General features: G+C 35.2%; 1 protein-coding gene across 1 annotated transcript in view; it reads left to right on the forward strand.

Annotated features, from left to right (window-relative positions):
* Positions 1–22,789, forward strand: part of Tcea1 (transcription elongation factor A1) — a 33,125-nt gene that overhangs the window by 2,196 nt on the left and 8,140 nt on the right. Inside the window, exons 2-7 of the mRNA XM_042696135.1 lie at positions 7,187–7,249; positions 11,887–11,992; positions 14,705–14,792; positions 18,407–18,552; positions 19,650–19,706; positions 20,969–21,123. Of these exons, the coding sequence (XP_042552069.1) occupies positions 7,187–7,249; positions 11,887–11,992; positions 14,705–14,792; positions 18,407–18,552; positions 19,650–19,706; positions 20,969–21,123 (615 nt within the window). The remainder of the gene's footprint in view (positions 1–7,186; positions 7,250–11,886; positions 11,993–14,704; positions 14,793–18,406; positions 18,553–19,649; positions 19,707–20,968; positions 21,124–22,789) is intronic.

A 22,789-nucleotide genomic window follows, 5' to 3' on the forward strand; every position in this document is an offset into this window, starting at 1 on the left:
CTCATGTGGAATATTATTGCTTCGTCCTCCTAAACTGAGATTGTATAATTCACCTTGCCAAACAAATGAATTTTTTACTGGTTAACTGGAGATGAGTCTCTTAGATTTGTCTGCACTGCTTCAGAACTTTGCTGTTCAGATCTCAGCCTCTTGAGTAGCTAGGATTACAAGTATGAACCACTATTGTCCAGCTATGAGCTATTAAAAATTGTTTTTTGTATTTGTTTTACACTTTGCAAATGAAATCTGCTTGAATAGAAATGATTGTCAAGTTCGAATGCTGTTATTGGATCTTGTTTTGTCTTAATACTTTATAGATACTACACTAAAACAAAAACAGCTACCACTGGGCTGTTAATCTGATTCAGGTATTTTGCTAAGGATAGTACTTATCTACTTTACCTCATTTGTTGCTTACAACATTACAAGGTAAGTATTATCCCCATTCTAAAAGTAAGAATTGAGAAAATGCAAACTCCCCCTAGACTCTGAATTTTTTATCTGGGTCTCTTGTGTAACTGGAATTGTGGCTGTATATTACTATCCCTGGCTTAGTACTATGTGCCCTCCTCCTGTTTTTATTAGTGTATATTAATTGCAACATGGGGGATTTCATAGTGATATTCCCATACTTAGTACAATGTTTTAAAGAGCAGTCTGTTATATCTTGTATCTATACCTCATTTCTTTTTATTGATATATCACATTTGTTTTCTCATCTTTTGATGTATATTTAGATTGTTATCACTTTTGACTGTGTGTTGTTTTGGTTCTCCTTTTGCTGGCAGTCTACCACTTGAGCCACTTCTGGTTCACTTTTGGCAGTATGAATAGTGCTAAGAACTTTTCTGTACCAGTGTTTGTATGGACATATTTTTTCATTTCTATTGGGTGTATACTTAGGAGTAGAATTGCTGGATTGTATGATAATTATGTCTAATTTTTTTTTTTTTAATTTGCTGGGCTGGGGGTAGAACCTAGGGTTTTGTATATGCTAGGCAAACATTCCTCAGCCCTGTTTAACCTTTTGAGAAACTGCTCTCTCCTCTCTTCCCAGTAAAAACTATTGCTTTCCAAAGCAACAGCACCAGTTTACATTTGGACCAGCACTGCATAAGAGTTCCAGTTTCACATCTTGCTAACTTACATTCGACCAGCATTGTATAAGAGTTCCAGTTTCACATCTTGCTAACATATGATATCTGTTTTTTAAAAAAATATTATTATAGTCTTCCTGAGTATAAGGTGGTATCTGGCAGTTTTGATTTGAGTTTTTCTTACATTTGAAAATATTAGGTATCTTTTCATTATTTGTTGACCATTTCTGTGTCTTTTTTGGAGAAATATTTTCAGATCTTTTGCCTCGTTTTCCCCATTGCCCCTTTCTCCTACTTTTTGTTGTTTCAGGTAGATGTTTAGAATCTACTCGGGGACCCAATGCATACTGGTCAAGTAATAATATCCTGTTCTTTTGTTCATTTTTGTTGTTGTGACAAGCATTGATATGTAGCTTTGAACTCATTCTGTAGGTCAGGCTAGCCTCCAAATCTTGATCCTTCTGCTTCAGTCTCTTGAGTGTTCCCAATGCAGACATGCACAACTATATCTGGCTTACATTCTTTAGGTCTTTATGTTCTGAATACTAGATCCTTATCAGATCTGCAGATATTGTCACCTGTTGTGGCACATGTCTTTTTACGCTTGATAGTGTGCTTTGTAGTACAAAACTTTTAATTTTGATGAAGTGAATTTATGTAGTTTTTCTTCTGTTGCTTTCCTTGTGCTCTTGGCATAGTAAAACTACAAATTTGGCATGGCATAGTAAAATTGTAACTGATCTGCAACTCAAAATTGTATAGTGTTTTTAAATTTTTCTTTATTATTATTTTTGAGTTGGGGTCTTCCTATGTAGCCTAGGCCTGGAATTCACTGTATAATCCAGGCTGGTCTTAAACTAATGAGTCTTCTATCTCCATTTCCTGTGTAGCTAAAATTACAGGTTCGTGCCACCATGTCCAGCTGGTGTTTCCATTAAAAAAAAAAAAAAATAGCCAGAGTGATGTGCACTCATAAAGCTGAGACAGGGAGAATGGAAGTTAGAGGCTACCCTGGGCTACAGTGACTGTCTCAAAAAAAAATTTTTTTTAAATCCTTGCAATTTCAAAAAAATCTTAAGATTTGAACTCATCGAATGTAAATATACTCACTTAACATGCTGCCTTATGGCTATTTGAGAATGTTACAGTAGAAGTAAATACTTCTGTATATCAGCTGTCTCATGTGTGTCAGATCTTTTGTTTTGTTTATGAGGTACTAGGGATTGAAGTAGGGTCTTACAATGTTAAGCAAGTATTCTACCACTTGAGCCATACCCCTACCCCTTTTCTTTTGTATTTTGTTTTTGAGCCAGGGTCTAGTGCTACCTTTGCCTGGGCCATCCTCAAATTCAAGATCCTCTTGCCTCACACTTCCTGAGTTATTAAGGATTATATCATTAGGATTATAGGTACCACTCTTGTCGCCTTTCTTCTGTTTTGATATTTCATTTGTGTTATTGAATGTGACCACTTCACTTACTACTCTGGGTCAGTGTATTTATTATGCTCACCTATCTATATACAAGAAGCTGAAGCTTGAAAAGGTCAAGGAACATTGACAAGTACTTATAATTAGGAAATGACAAGAACATGGATTTAGATCTAAATCTGTCACATGTATATAACTCATACTTAATTGTAAGTACCATATTACTTGCTCCTTTTTAAAAAAAATCTTGTGAAGAGGGATGTTTGTCTACTAGTCTTGTGTATACTGGGCTTCTGTACAAGTTTAAACACCATATTTTGTAAAAGCACTTATTTCTGTTAATGGATACCAACCAACAGTGTAATTTTATTTTTCAGCCAGTTCTGTGAATGAAATATGGCTTTGGAAGTTAGTTTTTTCTTTCTCTTGCATCATTATCCATAGCAAAAGACTTGACATTTGGAGGTAGGTGTTTGGGAAAATAGAATACAGCTTTTTGTTTGGTAATGTGCTTGAGTTCATAGAGCAGAGCTGACACTAGTGAGCTACTGGATAGAAAGGGCAATGGTATAAGATCAAGGGCTTATAGTATTTTGTTTTGGGTAGGTTTTTTGGTTGTTTTGTAGTGCTAGGAATTGGACATCAGGCTTTGCTAGGCAAGTGCTGCACCACTAAGTGACATCCCTAACCCCTGAATTTCTTGTCCTTGATGTTAATGCTTCCATTGTTAAGACCTTGAGCAGGTCAGTTTCCATTTCTTGGTTAATATTCTTTTATTTGGATAATTGATAATATATAATGTAGTAATTTGACATGCTCAAAAGTTTGTCTTAGAATTCTGTGTGCCCGGCAATGTAGTTTAGTGTTAGAACACTGTGTTAGCCTATAGGTTCAATCCCCAGCACCAAAACAAAATAAGTTAAATTCCATAAAGCCAGTGGGGGTTTCTTTCTTACTCTCTATTCTGTCCTCAGCATTAAGAGTAGTTGTTGAGATGCAGTAATTTGGTAGAAATGGGAATAGACCTCACCTTTTTAAGTTAATAATCATATGGCCATATTCAAGTTTCCTAATATACCTTAGTTTTGATTTTTTCACTTGCAGAATGGAGGTGCTAGAGTACTTGTGTCTGTGGGGTCTATTTTAAAGGTTTGAATGAGATAATACATGTGAAGTATTTAAAATAATACTAAGCACACAATAACGCTCAAAGATAGTTGTTACTGAATCTGTTTATAATTATCTGCTTTTTGCTAATCTCACTCATTCAGATAATCATAGTTTATTTTTTTAAAGAACTTTGAGTGAAATATTTATCTTAACTGGTTAGAATACATGATAATTATGGGAGAATGTTATAATAGCTATCTATGAGTGTTAGTTTTTCTCCCTACTCTGGCCTGTATTTCTAAACACTGTCTCACTAAAGAGGTATGAGTAGACAGGGAAAATAACAAAAGTAATACAAATCTATTGCCTTAGAAAGTAGCTTAAACTGTCACATTTCTGATGAGTTAAAGTAATCAACTTCATATATGACCAACAGAGTTACTTATATAAGCTTTGGAGAGATCCTGTGTTTTAAGGAACTCCTTTAAGTGTTGGTTCTTTTCCTTCTATTTTCATCTTTGAATCTAAGCCTTTGATCATCTTCTGATTTGAAGTAGATCAGAAAGACCATGGAGATGTGGTAGGAAAAAAAATTGTTCCTAGTAGATAGAGGGTACAGAACTAGTCAGTTAATTAAAACCCTTGGAGTCTGATATATTTGGTATTTCAAATTTTTCAGATTTTATCAAAAAGATACAGTGCACCATCATACATTGTGTAATTCTCATGGTTGGGATCTGGGCAGTTCCTCATAATCAGACATTGATGTTTCTGAAGTGAAATAGAGTACTCTAGGTGGGATAAATAGTAGAATAAATAGGACATGAGTAGCTTTACATCCATTGAAGTTGTTTTTGCTGCCAAATAACTTCATTAAAAACCTATGAAAGAGCTGGAAGCATAACTAAAGTCCTAGAGCACCTGCTTAGCATGCTTAAGGCTTTCTTGAGTTCAAATCCCAAATAACAAATCCAAAAAACAAAACAAAACTAAAACATATTAAGAAAGGATGGGGATGTGGCTCAAGTGATAGAACACTTGACTAGCAAGAGCGAGACCCTGAGTTCAAATCCCAGTATTAGCTCTACCTCCAAAACGAAATCAAACAAAAAGCTCTGTAAGAAACATGCCTATATATGTTGGGGTTTTTTTTGAAGATTTTTCATTTTGTTATACACATCTATGTGTTTGTATTTGCTCATAAAAAATGCAATTCTGTGGAAATTTTTATTAACTAATAACTTTTAACTCAACATCTTTTTCTTCTGTAACAATGTTTTGCAGTTTTTTATTCCCTCTAAATAAAAAGAATTAATAGAACTTCACATCAGGAAGGATCAAAAAGTGTTATAACCTGTTTTATAATTCTTCCTGAATTTAAACGTTTACTTATGGAAGGCCTTCGAATGGGGAAAAAGATCACATGACTGAAAACTTTTTCTTGGTTTCACATTTATGAAATGTAACACTATGCAAGTTGTTGCTTGCCTCATCCTTTAGGATACATAGTGTTTCACTGATTTGTATGAAGGGTGATTTTCATATTTTATTATTTTGGAAAAGAAGATGACTTTATACATATCATTGGCCAAATGGTTGTAGTAGTGTATTTTCACAAACTATCACTATTTCACATCAAATCTAGCATCAGAATTTGTAGTTGGTATCTTTGATTTGGAAGAACATCTAAAAGACATTAGTGAAGTACTCTTGAACTCCAAGGAAGTAACCAAACGGCCAGCAGCAGAGTGAAGAATGGCCCCTCATAATACAAAGCAGCATGTTGTTAGCTCTTTTATGGATTCTTTTGTGTGTGTTTCTTTTATTTTTTTCCCTTTTGGTGACAAAGTCTTATCTGTAGTTCAAGCTGGCCTCCAACTTGTCATCTTCCTGGCTCAGCCTTCCAAGTGCTAGGATTACCATGCACCACCATGCCTAGTCTATCACTAATGCTCTTGGAACAGTTCTGCATTATGGGGTAAATAGAGATAATGTAGAATATGAGTCCAAGTGTTTCATAAGCCTCTGTCTGAATGTGAAATAGTTTTAGCAACACTTAAGCTTATTTTGCTAATATTTTCTATTTTATGTATGTAAAAGTTGATTTATAATGCCAATTCTAAAGGAATCCTTTTGATAAACAATATTTTGAGAAAAAAAAACAGAAGAAAACATTGTCAGAACTAGAGGTTTAGCTCAAGTGGTAAAGCACCAGGCCTGAGGGGCTAGGAGTTACCTCAGTGGTTGAGTGCTTGCCTCGCATGCATGACGCCTGGGGTTCGATTCCTCAGCCACCACATAAGCAGAAAAAAGTCAGAAGTAGTAGCCTTGAGCTGAAGAGCTGAGGGACAGCACCCAGGCCCAGAAAGAAAAGAAAATAAGGCCTGGAATTTAAAAAAAAAGAAAGAAAATTAAATATTGTTGTAACTTAACTTTTTTCTGTATTGCTGGAATCTGTAATAATGAATGTTCAAATATAGTATACAAGGTGCACATTTAAATGGGACTAAGTGAATGTGTTAGTTGAAATATGAGATTAAATGAATATCAAATTCAAATGCTTAATCAAAAAATGTAGGTGGCACTGTGGCTTATCTATTTTTTTTTTAACTTGAGGTGCTTTCTACAAATATTCCATGGGTCTTAGTAATCTATTTTGATCATTACATAGGAGTTTTTGATTCCTAGTAGGAACTGGAAATGGGTAGGCTTATGAGCTTAGCACAGACCTTAATTAGGAATTTTCTTTCAGAGCTTGTTCTTTACTATTATGCAAGAACCAAGTAGGTAGCAGTGTTCTTGTGAGACTGTAAAATACAGACTGGGAGCTGGGCTCCAGTGTTTCATGCCTGTAATCCTAGCTACTAGGAGGCTGAGATCTGAAGATCACGGTTCAAAGCCAGCCCAGGGAGGAAAATCTGTGAAACTCCCAATAAATTTATCTCCAATAAATCACCAGAAAACCAGAAGTGGCGCTGTGGCTCAAGTGGTAGAGAGCTTGCCTTGAGCTGAAGAGCATAGGGACAGCGCCCAAGCCCAGAGTTCAATCCCCACCTACAAAAACAAACAAACAAAAAAAAAAACCCCAACAGAATGGGAGATACAGAGAGACAAGTGTGAATTTTGTATCCCCTCCCCCGAAAAGATGCCTTTTCTATTCACCTTATGCTTGAGTGAATGCTAGAGGCACTGCAACATCTATGGGACCCACTTTCTCAGAGTTGACTCCTTCTCTAGGCAGGTGTTCTGTATGGAAATCTGAGTGTGTTATACCACTGTAGTAAGGAGTCTTATATTTCTTCTCAGAATATACATATTAAACCACTACCAAAAAGAAACTTTCACACAACAGTATACACCAGTTAATTAACTAGTGCTGGTCATAATTCATTAAGTTGGTTTTTATGATCCTTATTTTCAACCCTACTTGAAATACTATGCATATATATACATGTATGCATCTATGAGTAAATGGGCCATTGTGAGTTATTTGCCTACTTAATATCTTTAGAGCCAGGGGAATTCAATATGACCTTATTTTGTTTTATAGGCTGGAGCATTGGATTTGCTCAAAGAGCTTAAGAATATTCCCATGACTCTGGAATTACTACAGGTATGTACTTCTATGAACAATTGCTTTTGAACTGGTAATTGTAAAATAGTGAAACATCTTTAGTACAGGTTTGTTTTTTAACTGTCCTATTGTGGTATATTCTGTTTTTTTTCTGAAGATGGGCATCATACATCAATGATCTCCTAAGTTGCCATTATTAAAAATACTCTCTTTCTCAAGAAGAATAAAACATGAATCTCCAGGGTTGACCGAGAAAGCGCACTATGAGATAGTGTTGAACTTGTGGCCCTGATTTGATGTTCAACATTTTGATTTCTTTTTTTTAAAATAAGTTTTTTATTGTGAAAACACTGTACAGAAGGGTTACAGTTACATGAGCAAGGTAATGAGCAAGGTAATTTCTTATCAAGCATTATTGCCTCCTTTGTTTTTCCCACCCCTTCCCCTCCCTCCCATCTCCACAGCTACACTCCCCCCCTTCTACCTAAATTGTAAAGTTCATTTTTCGACATAGTGTCTTGTATATCTCATCAACATTTTGATTTCTTGGTCTGTCATCAATAGCTGCTGCCAGCATGACATAGCCTCAGGGTGGGATGGCTGTTTATTGCTCTTTTCCAAGTATGTAAGACATTTGAATGTTTAGTAGACATTACATAGATTCATTACTGAATTCTTATTTTTCTTTTCTTTTTTTTTTTTGGTCTGAGACTTGAACTCATGCTGATGCTTTTGCTCATTGGCTAGTGCTCTACCAACTGTGCCATACCTTCAGCCCCCTGAGTTCTTATTTTAATGTTCTATCAAAACTAAAAACATAAAACCTTAAAAGCTAAACTACTAAAAAATTTAGTCAGTAACTCAAATCTGCTGTTTTTCCATTGTACATATTTTATTATGAATTAGTGTCTTCCTTGATATTTCTTATTTCATTAAGTCAGAATTTAAGAATTACAGGAGAATATGATATGGTGAGAGAGCAAGTTATATATTTATTTTCATTATTGTATAGCTGAAATTGAACACTTCTTTCAATTTTGAAGGCACTAAATTTCAATTATATTGTGGGTGTAACTGAAGAAATCACAAACATTTTAGCTTCAGTTGAAGTTGTTGAAAAATGTATTAAAGTCCAGTTTTGCTTTTCATATGGCTATTACATCTTTACTAGATCTTGTTTCATACTTCAGTAAGGGAGTAGGTATGTCAGTATTTAACATTTTGAAATATCCAATGATTTTTTCAGGGTTGTTTTGGCTGTTTAGCGTCCCTTGAATTTCTGTAATTAAGGGGAAAAGCTTGTTGGTTTATGCACATAAGGCAGATAAGATTGCTGTAGGCATTGCATTGAATTTAATTAGTATTTACTGTTAACATTAAAGTTTTCCAATCCCTCAACATAAGATGTCTTTTTATTTAGGTCATCTTTGATTTTTTTCCACAAAGTTTTTAGTAGTTCTTATGTGTGTTAATATTATATATGCTTTATAGTAGCTGCATAAAATGCTGTATGGACTTTTACCAAAGGTTGAATGGTTTGACTGGGATCATAGTCCAGTGGGTAGAGTGCTTACTGAGCAAGGTCTTATTTAGGTTCAGTCCTCTGCACTGAATAGGGTTGATTTTGATTGATGTAGTAGTAACCTTTCAGTCATCTTGGCAAAAACTCATGAGTGATCATGAAGGAAATTTTTCTTCTGAAAACTCTGCTTGTTTGCTGTGATGTTAAAGTGTCTATTATGTGTAGTCTTCTTTTTTTTTTTTTTTGTTTCACTATCAGTATGTAACTGATTCCCTTAATTTGACTCAGCTATGGCTCTCTCTCATTGCCAAGGTATATTGTATATTGTCTTTCTAAATGAACATTTGATGCTCCATTGAAACCTTGTGCCAAGGCACATGATTTCTCAGTACATCAGAATGTATAGCTTATTTTAATAATTCATTATATAGTCAACTGATGAACCACATAGTCCCAATGCTGTTTGCACACTGAGTATTTTTTTTAATAGTCCACCTATCACATCTTGTAAATCTTAGCATATTCATATTAATTTCAGAAATAGTCCTTGGAGTTTAAAGGGTTTTGTTTTGTTTTTTTTCCCCCTGATAGTGGGGCTTGAATTCAGGGTATAAGCACTGTCCCTGAGCTCTTTTTCTTTTTTGCTCAAGGGTGGCAGTTTACCACTTTGAGCCACAGCTCCACTTCCAGTTTTCTGCTGGTTAATTGGAGATAGGAGTTTCATGGACTTTCCTGCTTAAGCTAGTTTTAAACCACGATCCTCAGATCTCAGCCTCCTAAGTAGCTAGGATTATAGGTGTAAGCCACCAGCACCCAGCTAGTTTAAAGAATTTTTTTTTTTTTTTTTTTTTGCTGGTTGTGGGGCCTGAACTCTGGACCTGGGCACTGTCCCTCTGCTCTTCAGTTCAAGGCTAGCGCTCTACAACTTGAGCCACAGTGCTACTTCCGGCTTTTTTTTCCCTTCTGTTTATGTGGTGCTGAGGAATCGAACCCAGGGCCTCATGCATGCAAGGCAAGCTCTCTACCACTGAGCCACCTTCCCAGCCCAGTTTAAAGAATTTTTAAAGACAAATACAAACTTGGTAACTCAACTAAATGACTTCCTAGCCAGTCCCTCTCTTAATTCCATTCCACTCAGAATATTTCCTAAAGACCAAAAAGTATATATCCTAATTTTACTTTTTAGTCTACCTCAACAGCCTTACTTCTTCTTATTTTGATTGGACAATCTCTTCCTTAGTTGAACATGTTTATGATAGACAACTGTATGCTCAGAATGGATTTCTTAGGTGCAAAGCAAGATAATCATTGACTTTAGTAATTAAAACATTGTAATTAAAAGCAATCCTCCAAAAGTATAGTTTATTCATCTATTATCTTTGGTCTCCTCTAAGCTTCTCCTATAATACCATTTTCTTTGTTAATTTGTGTTAACTCTTATGCACAGAACTGCTTTAGAAACTGAAGTTATTTTCTCCACTCATTACAGAAATAGGGTTTCTTGGGGCTGGGAAGGTGGCTCAGTGGTAGAGCGCTTGCCTAGCATGCATGAGGCCCTGGGTTCCATTCCTCAGCACCACATAAGCAAAGAGAAAAAAGCTGGAAGTGGCGCTGTGGCTCAAGTGGTGGAGCGCTAGCCTTGAGCTGAAGAGCTGAGGGACAGCGCCCAGGCACAGAGTTCAGGCCCCATGACCGGATCCCAAAACTCCCCCCCCCCAAAAAAAAAAAAAAAAGAAATAGGGTTTCTTCTAGAAAACATGCTGTTAACCCCAAACTATTTGGAGTCTTTAAAATTATGTTGTCCCCTTTATCTTTCTGCTATTGAATCTTACCTGTTTTGCTCAGCTTTCCAAGATGTAGCATAGAATAAATACTCCAGCCAATCATATATTCAGTTCTTGAACAAAACATCTTTCTTGAATCTGTCTTTTTGTGGAGAACTGAATAATTTAGAAGGAAACCTTTAAGTACCAATTTATTTTTCTACCTCAAAGCTTACAGCAGGAGTTCTCTTTTTAACCTCTAAGGATTTCTTTCTTAGACTGTATGTTTTGAAAGATTGTCTGCTAATAACCTGAACTTACTAAATAATTTATCATTCTTTATTTCTCATCCATAGTTAAACCTTTGTGTTCTTTCAGCACAGTTTGAAAACCATTGATGAGTTTGAAAGAGCATAGACTTTGGAGGTAGACAAATCAATATTAAAGTCCTGAGCTTTGCTAATTCGTAATAGTGTAAAGCTGGACAGGTTATTATTGATACTTCCTGTCTATTCATCTTTAAAAATAAGGATAATGGTCTCAACTTTGAAGGGTTGTTAGAATGTCTATTGAATGTGATGTCCTGGCCACTTGCTTATTACTACCATATATCAAATTTGGTACCATATGATTACCTTTATCTTGCAAAGTCTGTTTTAGTATCTGTGATTATATGCTAGTTACAGGCTCATACTCCCTAATCTCCCTAAAAGTGGATGTAAACCTCTGTAGATGGTAGTTATTGTGTGGATTCCTTTATTATAAGTTGCTCTTGTGCTCTGTGATACCCTTCATGTAGAAAAATGCAATGAAACAGATGTGTATAATTAGTTGTATAAAAGTACATTTTGTATTTTATCCTTTGGAAATACCGATTTCATTTAATCAGACTTACTGAGTAGTATGTTTACAGACACTGGTGGTGTGGGGGGGGGGGGCTGGCATGTTTACAGACACTGGTGGTGGTGGTGGTGGTGGTGGTGGTGGTGGTGGTGGTGGTGGTGGTGGTGGTGGTGGTGGTGGTGTGTGTGTGTGTGGGGGGGCCTGGCTTCTGTCCTTAATGTTTTTTTGTTTTGTTTTTTTTGGTCAAGGATAGTGCTTTACCACTTGAGTGAGCCACAGCTTCCACTTCTGGCTTTTGGTGGTTAATTGGAGATAAGAGTCTCATAGACTTCCCTGCCTGGGCTGGCTTCAAACAATGATACACAGATCTCAGCCTCTTGAGTAGCTAAGATTGTAGGCATGAGCCAGTATCTGGCTCAAATAATTCAAGTTTTAAAAAGATTTCAAAGGAGAGATGGGAATCAGAAAAAGAAGATGTGGATGATGTACTAATTTGTTTGATGTACTAATTTGTTTGAAATAAAATTGCTGTACAATTTTTTTTTCAGTCTACTAGAATTGGAATGTCAGTTAATGCTATTCGTAAGCAGAGTACAGATGAAGAAGTTACATCTTTAGCAAAGTCGCTCATCAAATCGTGGAAAAAGTTATTAGGTATAGTTGATCTTTATGTTATTCTGGCTTTAGTTGATCTTTATGTTATTCTGGCTTGTTAAAATGGTTGTTGTATTTTTTCCTGTATGAGTCTAGATGTATTAAAAGCAGTGCCTCAGAATATGTGTATGTAGGAGGGATGTTTAACTTCCTGAAAGTTGTATAAAAAAAAAAAGAGTTGTCAACAACAAACGTTGTCACCAAAAAGAAAGAAGAGAGGAAGAAGAGTGTTTAAATTTTTGTGAGAGAAAAAAAAAAGACATTACAGCTGTGCTAGTTTTGCTCTTACATTTATTAGAGTTTACATTCTTCTTTAGAAAACTGTATGTGCTGGTACTGGGCCTTAAACTCATACTCAAGACCTGTGCTCTTGCATAGCCTTTTTGTTCATTGTTCATATTGTATCACTTGAGCCAAGCTTCCAATTTCAGCTTTTTTGCTGGTTAATTGGAGGTAATACTTTAAGATTTGCCTGCTGGAGGAGGCTTTGAACCTTCATCCTTAGATCTCAGCCTCCTGAATAGCTAGGATTATGGGCTTGAACAATTGGTACTCAGCCTAGAAAAAAATGATTTTTTTAATATTTTGCAAGGTAGGGATGGAGGTGTGGTTCAAGTGGTAAGGGCGCTTGTCTAGCAAAGAGGAGACCGTGAGTTCAAGTCCAAATAGTGCCCCTCAAAAAAGTTCAAGAAAAGATTTGTATGTTAATTAGTATTAGGAATTTTTGTTGTTGTTGTTGTTGGTCATGGGACTTGAACTCTGGGCTTGGGCGCTGTCCCTCAGCTTTTCAGCTGAAGGCGAGCGCTTGAGCCACAGTGCCACTTCAGATTTTCTGATGGTTTATTGGAGATAAGAGTTTCATGGACTTTCCTGCCGGGGCTGTCTTTGAACCGTGATCCTCAGATCTCAGCCTCCTGAATAGCTAGGATTGCAGGCATGAGCCACCAGTGCCCAGCTTAGTATTAGGAAAATTAAAGTAGGAAAAACAGAAATTTTCAAATACAATCATTAGTTACTTGTTACCCTTGTCTTTTTTCCCCCTCCATGCCGTAGATTTTACTCCACTAACTATAATTTTACTATATTATATATTTACTTATTTATGGCCATTTTATGAAAATATTTTGTATTTTTCCATTGTAACGTCAGAGTAATCCATCCATGAGTGTCATGCTTTTTTTTTTTTTTTTTTTTGGGTCCGGTTGTGGGGCCTGAACTCTGGGCCTGGGCGCTGTCCCTCAGCTCTTCAGCTCAAGGCTAGCGCTCTACCACTTGAGCCACAGCGCCACTTCTGGCTTTTTTTTTCTTTTTGCTTATGTGGTGCTAAGGAATCGAACCCAGGGCCTCAGGCATGCAAGGCAAGCACTCTACCACTGAGCCACCTTCCCAGCCCGAGTGTCATGCTTTAGCTGAGCACTTGCCTATTACTAAATTTGTTCTGCTAAATTACTTGTTTTGAATATGTTTATGAATATCTTCTGTTTAAAGCTTTCCCTTTCATCTTTAGCTCAATTTCTAGACAATTACTAGTACTTGTAGGTAGCACATTGTAAGCAATTAAGATTGACCTGTATTAGAGTTTTTACTTCTCACTACAACCTGGCACTTGAACTTGGCCTTGTGCTCTTGCTTGGCTTTTTTGCTCAAGGGTGGTATTTTTTTTTTTTTATTGTGAAAATACCTTACAGAGGGGTTACAATTACATGAACAAGGTAATGAATACATTTCTTATCAAGCATTGTTGCCTCCTCCTTTGTTTTTCCCCTACTATTCCTGCCTTCCCATCTCCACTACTACACTCCCCCCCCTCCCAAAGTTGTAAAGTTCATTTTTCGATATAACGACTTGTACATCTCATTGTTGCAATGGGTCCACCTGTATTCCTATTTAAACGATTTATTTTTTCCCTTCCCCTCCCCAAATTATACCAACATCAAATACAGTGAAAATGGGTTATACCGTGGGGGAGGGACATAAAAAAAAATCACCTTATAAATACGTTAGAAACAATAGCAAGAAAGAAACCACTTGTGTCCTTGTCTTGTGGTTCATTTTGCCTAACATCATCTTATCTGACCTTTTCTGCTTGTCTCAGACATACACTAGTTATTGTAAATAAGGGAAACCATGGGACCTATGTTTCTTTGGGCCTGGCTTATTTCACTTAGTATAATTTTTCCAAGTCTTTCCATTTCAAGGGTGACATTCTACCTCTTTGAACCACACCTCTAGTTCTGTGAAAATGTTTCATTCACTAGCCTGGAGATAACTTATTTGTATTTATATTTATACTACTATAGATTTTTGACTTCATGAAACATTATTAAATTATCACCTATTGTTTGTAGTGTCATTTAAAAAATGTTAGTTCTCATATTTTTCCCATATTCTTTCCTTCCTTTTGTTCTATATAGTCTGTTAACATGTATATCAGATTTTATTTTATTTATTTATTTATTTTTTTGGGTCCGGTCGTGGGGCCTGAACTCTGGGCCTGGGCGCTGTCCCTTAGCTCTTCAGCTCAAGGCTAGTGCTCTACCACTTGAGCCACAGTACCACTTCCGGCTTTTTTCTTTTTGCTTATGTGGTGCTGAGGAATCGAACCCAGGGCCTCAGGCATGCAAGGCAAGCGCTCTACCACTGAGCCACCTTCCCAGCCCTCAGATTTTATTTTTAACAAGTGCAAACATGGGATTTCATACATTTTTTCAGATGGACCATCGACCGATAAAGACTCTGAGGAAAAGAAAAAAGAACCTGCAGTTCCATCCCAGAATAGCCCTGAAGCAAGAGAGGAAAGGTACTTCAAGGAAATTATACATTAGATGTTCCATAGTGTTTGTTACCTGCTCCATTATTGATTAATGATCTACACTTCTCTCTCTGCTTTCCAATTGAATGGAAATTAGAAAATGTATATAGCCAATGATTCTAAGGTTTTAAGCAAGATTTCCTAGAATTTTGAAGAGAGGTAGAGGAGTACATAGTAAAAAGAAATGATATAAATTATACCCATTATATATGATTGCTCAGGCTTGCTGTAAAACTGATAATGAAGGTACAGATAAGGGATTCTAATGACTTCTTCCTCTTTTGACCATGTTTCTTGTTTTAGATTTATTTTGCTCTGAATCTTATGCTCTTTTTTTTTTAATGCTTTTTTCCCTTACAAACTTAGCCATTTACCATAGAAGCTTAAAACATGAAATACAGGCATGATGGGCTCAAATTGTCTCAGCTCCTTTGAGGTTTTTGCATTATTTTTTTTGCTGTCACATACCATGAACCTGTGCAGTATCCAAAATGTTGCCATAGCAAATGATATTTGTATAGTAGATTACATCTAAGTATTTCTTCTGGTTTGGGGGAAGCATGTAGTTTACCTGTTCTGTTAACATTGACTTAGAGCAATGTGCGGTCCCTAGAAAAGCAGAGTGTAACAACATGTTAGAAATGGAAATGCTTAGGTCTCACTCTGAACTACTGAATCAGGAATTCTTTTTTTTTTTTTTTTTGTCAGTTGTAGGGCTTGAACTCTGGGCTTGGGCACTGTCCCTCAGCTCTTCAGCTCAAGACGAGTGCTCTACTACTTGAGCCACAGTGCTACTTCCGGTTTTCTAGTGGTTTAATGGAGATAAGAGTCTCACAGACTTTCCTGCCCAGGCTAGCTTTGAACCGTGATCCTCAGATCTCAGCCTCCTGAGTAGCTAGTGAGCCACTGGCACCCAGCTGAATCAGGAATTCTTGTGATAGCCCAGAGTTCTATTTTTAACAAGTTCTTCAGGTACTTTGAGATACCCATACTGGCCTTAGTCAGAAATCCTCCTCCTTCTGCTTCTTTAGTAGCTAGGATTATAGACATGTACTATCTTGCTTGTATGTTATGAGCTTTTGAGTGCTGCTGTGTAACCCACTTACTGCCTTAGAGGTATTTAGGACATTAGGCCTACTATCAGTTTTAACTTTATTTCTCAATTTCCACCAAGTTGATCTTATATTCCTTTTTTTTTTAGTAATACTAATATTCCATACATTTTAAAATAATATATATATTAGTACTAACTGTACTTGATGAAGGTTAAATAGCAGTGGTTAATCAAATTTATGTAGTTTTTTTCCTTGAAACTTTTTATTTTGAGATTATTTTCCACTTTTAGAAAATTAAGAATGAGACCTCCAATAAGTCCTAATGTAAGGTGTGTATATACATAAACTAACTTTATTTTAAATTGCAGATGTTTTGCCCTGTATACTCCTAGATATATCAGTGTGTATTTTCTAAGAACAAGTACATTTTTAAATATAAAACCATAGTACAGTTATCAATAATAGGAAAGTAACAGTGAAATAATACTTTTTTCTTGCTGTAGGACTTATTCCTATGTTCTGTAGTTGTCCTAATAATATGATTTATTACAAGGGAAAGTATTTTTTCAACATATCACCCAGGATCACATATTTCACTTAGTCATCATATCTGTATGGTATCCTTTAATCTGGAATACTTTGTTTTGTTTTGTTTTTTGCTGGTTTTATATGACATTGGTATATAAGCCATAATGTCACAAATTTTTTTATAGTCATATTTTAAAAATCAGAATTAAAAAATATTTTTATTGTAAAGATACTGTACAGAGGGGTTACAGTTACATGAGCAAAGTAATGAGTCCATTTCCTATCCAGCATTGTTACCCCCTCCTTTGTTTTTCCCCTACCATTCCTTTCCACTCTACCTCTCCTAAATCTGAAGTTTTAATGTAATTTTTATTCAGAACTCATTGGCTTAATGCCTTGAATATATGAAGTATAAGAAAATAAGTAGGCATTAAAGCAAGAAGAAATTCTTGGTATATTTATGAATTTTATGTAGTTGCAGTTTAACACAGAGTCTACATGCAAGTAGAACATGATACAAGTATTTTGTTTTTCTTTTTTTAAAGTAATGCTTATATTCCATACACAGTTTTTTAAAAAAAAATGTATATTAATACTAAATGCACTTGATGAAGATAGGGTTAAATAGCAGTGTTTAGTCAAATTAATGTAGTTTTTTCTTATAATTTTTTATTCTGAGATTATTTTCTGAAATCTGTTAAAATGGTTGGTATCTACTCACAAAAGGAAAAAATACAATACTGGAGAAACTAATCTGAAGTATAACATAAAGGAAGTTAGATCTAAGTTGTTAGTAATTGGGATGCAAGACTTTGAGGAAATTATATGCTTAAATGATTAGAAGGAGGCAGCAGAAGTTGAAGCCAGTTACAGTGACACTAATGAGGAAAGGCTGTCAGTGTACTAGGGCAGTTTTCAGTGGTCACACTGAGCGTTTGAATATAGGAAGAGAGGCAATTTAATTAAAGCATTTAATTAAAATATTTAAGAAATTAAAATGTGTTTATTTACCACCGACAGATATTATGGTACATATTGAAAATACAAAGAGCATTAAGTCATAGTCAGATCTGTTAGGGAAGACTATTTGAAAAGCCTTATGTATGTAGACAGTAATTGTAATGTGAATGCAGAGGATCATAAGAGTATCAGGGAGTATTGACTACAGTTACTAGACACAAATGATGGTTTTGTCCGTTGTCTGTCTTTGAGCTTTAAAAATCATATTTTTGGCGAAAAGTCAAAGAGGTTGTATCCTTGAAAAAAATGCAACAAGTTACATCTATTGAGGGAGAACAATTTAATCAGTGTTTCAAATATTTAACACAAATATCTTCAATGTGATGCAATATAATTGGAACTAATCAGAAATAACCTGGAAATAACTTGTTTTGTTGAAAGTGAAATACAAAAAGTTAATCAGAAGCAACCACAATGATTAGGCTGCCTAGAAAGTTATTCCTGCTGTCAATGTTTCTTGGAAAAAATTAGGAAACTGTGTTTATAGTATTTTAAGATTTCACAGTATACATGTATAAGGAGAATATTGACTCATTGGAACACTAATTGTATAACTAAAATAGGTCTTTTCAGCCCTTTTATTTTTCTCCCTCTAATTTGTTGCAAGCTGTCATCTAGATCTTCCATTGCAATTTTAGCTTTTCTTCCCTCACCCCATATTCTCATCCTATTAAGCTTTCCTCACACCAAGATCCTTGCTTTTTATGTACTGTATGGAAAGCTGTAATGTGTATAATTCAATATAGTAAACACTGTACTGTTGTTTTAAAGGACAAAGTAAATATTTGGTATTTTAAAGAATAGAATGTGATTTATCTCTAATTTCATTTAGTCTATATGTAGGCAACGTTTTTCCTTATTATGTAAGAATCACTGAAATACTATCTTATTTATGTAGTCTAAAAGTTTTTGTTTTTTAGAGAGTGATGGTAATGTTATTTTAAGAGAGTTCTACCTGATTTTTTTGTGTGTGTCTGTATGCATGTATGTGTATTTTAGTAGTTCCAGTGGCAACATAAGCAGCAGAAAGGATGAGACAAATGCTCGAGATACTTACGTTTCATCTTTTCCTCGGGCACCGAGCACTTCTGATTCCGTACGATTAAAGTGTAGGGAGATGCTTGCTGCTGCTCTTCGAACAGGAGGTAAGTTGTTTTGCTTCTCAGGCTTTCAGCATACCACTACTGTGAGCTTCATCTCCATAAATGTTGTTTTATGAGCTTTCCTTTCAATAGTCTCCCACCCTGCTTAGCTCAGAAACAAGTTTTTACTACTCATTACTATAAGTAATTCCTTATAGTATTTTTTGCTACTTATTACTATATAATTTCAGGAAATATACTGCTGCTACTATATAGATCTTCCATACTAATTTAAACTTTTTCCCCACATTTTTTCATTTTCCTGATTATACCACCCTTAGATTATAGTTAACAATACTGAATTGTTAAATATTAGTATAACCTATAAATTGAATATTCATAATTGTGTTTAATTTTTAAAATTAGAAGAGTGATCTTGACATTTTTATAGGAACTTACATACTCTCTAGACTTAGCATGTAGAATTTTGTCTTTAAAGTCTCATATACAATTGAAATATATTCTAACTAAGTATAAAAAATGTGTATGTTTCTGTTTAAAAGAAAAGTTTCTTATACAGGAATTATTGTCATCTTTCACAAATTTACCCTTTTTCTTCTTTTTTATTATATTGAATCATAGCTAGTTTGACCAACTTTGATTTCCTTACTGTCTTTCTCTATATAAATATTCCTTTTTCCTTCCTAGTTTCTATTTATTTCCTTCTATCCTTTTGAATATTTGTATAGGAGTCTTCTGAGTGTGTCCGTATATGTGATTGGCAGATGAAACAAATGGTTTCTTTGCATTGAAGCCTGAGTCACAGGAGACAAGACAGTTCTTTCTATAACTTTCTCTACTCTCTGCTGGAGCAACCAGAATTTATGGAATTGTGAAATGAGGAGTTGCCTGCTAGATGAATTACTTCCTCACTCCTGAGGAAAAAGGAGTCATCAATGCAGGAGCACTATGGATATTAGGTGAATCTCAGAGGAGGAGTCTAGTGGGTAGTAAGAGGCCAGATTCTAACAAGACTAAACTAAAAGGACTTGAGGCAAATGGGGTTGAAGAAATAGGAATCATGTACTTAACTCTGCACTGGAATTTTTTTTTTAGCATGTTAGTTACAGTGTCTTGACAGTTCTTTGTACCTGTTTTAGATGACTACATTGCTATTGGAGCTGATGAAGAAGAACTAGGATCTCAGATTGAGGAAGATATCCTTTGCATGCACATTTATCCTTGTTTTATGTAATTGCTATGTTAATTGTAATTTTTTCCTTCTAGTTTATAATTCAAAGGTTTATTCAGTTTCTTGGTTGTATTATTTTGATTGGAAAGAATGTTAAAAATTAAATAAGGATAAGAACAATTTTTCTATTCTGCCAAGAAATTTATTCCATTTGCTTGTCCTGTTGTTCAAAAGTAAGCCTGAAGATAGGCACTGGTGGCTACTCAGGAAGCTTAAGCTTGAAGTCTGAGGATCACAGTTTGAAGCCAGGCCAAGCAAGAAAGTCTGTGAGACTCTCATATTCAACTAACTACTAGAAAGCCAAAATAGAGCTGTGGCTCAAGTAGTAGAGCAGCACTAACCTTGAATGGAAGAAAAAAATGCTCAGGGACAGCACCTGGGCCCTGAGTTCAAGCCCTAGGAAATCAGCACCCCCTTCTTCCCCCTCCCACCCCCCCAAAAAAGTAAACCTCATAGTATTCAAGGCTATTCAAGGCAATTTTGTTTTTCTGCCTTGGAAAGTTGGGGAAGTAGCATTTGAATTTAATTGTGCAAAAAGTTAGGGACACACACACACAGGTAAAGATTTCTTAGTTGGAGATCTTAGCAAAGCATACATAATCCTCATCGTGAAGTTTGGAAATATGTTTATGTTGGACACCATATGGTGAGGGGAACAGAGAATATCTTGACCTTCTCAGGCAGAGAGCTCCTCTAGGGCTCAGTTTCTTCTGTGGCCTGACCTTCTGTGCAGAAGAACTTGCTAAAGCATCTTTGTGCTCAGTAGGAAGAAGAGATTAACCTGCTGAGCCACCTTGAATGGTCTCTTCTCAGAAGACTGAGAATCTTGGACATAGTCATTGAGACGTAGTGTCTTTAGTGAAATTCATGTTTGGACAAGTTAAAGTTTGCCTGTTTGAGCTCCTTTCCAAAAATTTGCTCACTTAGATTGAGCGTATCTGAGTTATACTTTTTTAAACCTTATTGAATTGCATGCTGTTGACTTTAAACATTAAAAAAATTACTCATCTTAAGTATTAAAGTACTAATAGTACTATTTGCTGATTATATCTCGACTAGGTAGAACCAGAGCCTTATTTTTATTTAAATTTTGGAAGCAATTTTTATAACTGCTTAGAAATTTCAGGAATTCTTATTTTGGCAGAATATAAAAAATATTCTTATATTTATAATTTCATTTTTTTTCTTTTTATGTAATTTATATTTTTTTCCTTAACGGTCAGATACCTATATATCAAGAAATAAGGAACACAGATATGAAATATAAGAATAGAGTACGAAGTAGGATATCAAATCTGAAAGATGCAAAGAATCCAAACTTAAGGAAAAATGTACTGTGTGGCAATATTTCTCCTGATTTATTTGCTAGAATGACAGCAGAGGTAAGCATGTCTGTATGTAAAGTTTCTTGATGTGATTCCCTGATAACAAGTGGAAAGCCTATTTAAGTACTATGTTAATAGTGCATATATAGCAAGTTGATATACAAATACTTATGGTTATTGAATCTATTGACATCAATGCTTTGACCCTTTTATTACTGTTATATGATATTGTTGTTTGAGTGACAAACAGTAAATCATCTAAAACTAGAACTGTCTTTATGAATTTATCTAAAATAATTAAATCTCTAATTACAAATATTGGTTAAGTATACTTAAATTGGTTTTATCTTATTCATTGTTCTTAAATTTATGTAGGGAAATTTATAGATACAGATACAGTGTGGCACCAATCTATTAAGTATCTTGAGAAGGGATTTATCTTTCTACATAGCTAATAAAATTACTATATTTACAATTTTTTAAAAAATCACATTAAATTTAAGCCTTCACAAAGAAGAGAATATAAGTATTGAGAATTTATCATCCTTTTCATCTCACTTTGCTTTTCTCAAATTTATTTTCAAGAAAATTCAGGCATTGTAGCCTCTCACCTCTGTATACTTAGGAAGAATCCTTAAAAATATTTTTTTCTGATAAATTACCTGTTCTCATGCCCACTAAAGTACTATGTAATGTTGGCTCACTTTACTTTGTATCAGAATCTAAAGTCTACCCACTACGTTTACTTTGGTGTGTTGAAGTTGATTTATATGCTTGTTTCTTTAAATCTGAAGGAATGTATTTTCCTACTTGGAGAAACTAATTCTGTGTCCCACATTGTGATTTTATCTGCTTCTTCCTAAGGACATTATTTTTCTGTCTTCTCTGTTTTTTTTCTATCCTGAAAGCTACTAACCAATTCTTGTAGGATTAATTACATTTAAGTTCAACCTTATTTCTGCATAAATTCTTGATAAGTGATGCTCTTCACTTCCATTGCATTATATCAGGAGACATATACTCCTCATAATGTTCTGGGATCCATCAGGGTTCATACAATAATAAGGTTTCTCCATTGTAAACTTTTCCATTGACCTCTTCTGCTCGAGTTCACTCACTGATGATCTTGAGTTGACTGTTTAGTAGGGTTAACCACTGCAAGAGAGTGATTGTTGTAATTTTGTCATTCCCTTTGCAGCTAGATTTGTTTTGATAAAGCAACATTTTCTCTTATTAACGCAACCTGTTAAAATTTAAGAGGCAGGATAAATTTGTAAATTTTTTTCTCTCGTTACCAGTTATCAAAACAATGAGTTGGTTCCCTGGTTAATGGCCCTGGTAGCTATTTCTGGTTTTTGCATATGGTGCCCTTCTAAATATTGCCTCATAGTAATTCATTTTGGTGACTGAAGAAATTGTTCTATTTTGACCAGTAGATACTCCTTCATGTTCATCCTATGTTCCTTTGGTTTAATCATAATACTCTGGTAGCTTCTGGACTTTCTGGCACAAAATGGTGACCCTGGCATATCCTGTGTACTTCTTGTCTTATAACAAATCTGAACATTTACAAAGGTCGCTGGTTTGGGGGAGTGGGGAAGTGGTAGAGAACACAAAATCTGCATATTACAGGTACTCATTTCTGTAGGTCTCTTTTTTTTTTTTAACATAGCTTTTGAAAACAAAACTTGAATCCAGTTTTCATATTTAAACTTAAGAGTAT

This window comes from Dipodomys spectabilis, unplaced genomic scaffold (genome assembly GCF_019054845.1).
Source record: "Dipodomys spectabilis isolate Male_0828 unplaced genomic scaffold, ASM1905484v1 ptg000199l, whole genome shotgun sequence".
Classification (NCBI taxonomy): domain Eukaryota; kingdom Metazoa; phylum Chordata; class Mammalia; order Rodentia; family Heteromyidae; genus Dipodomys; species Dipodomys spectabilis.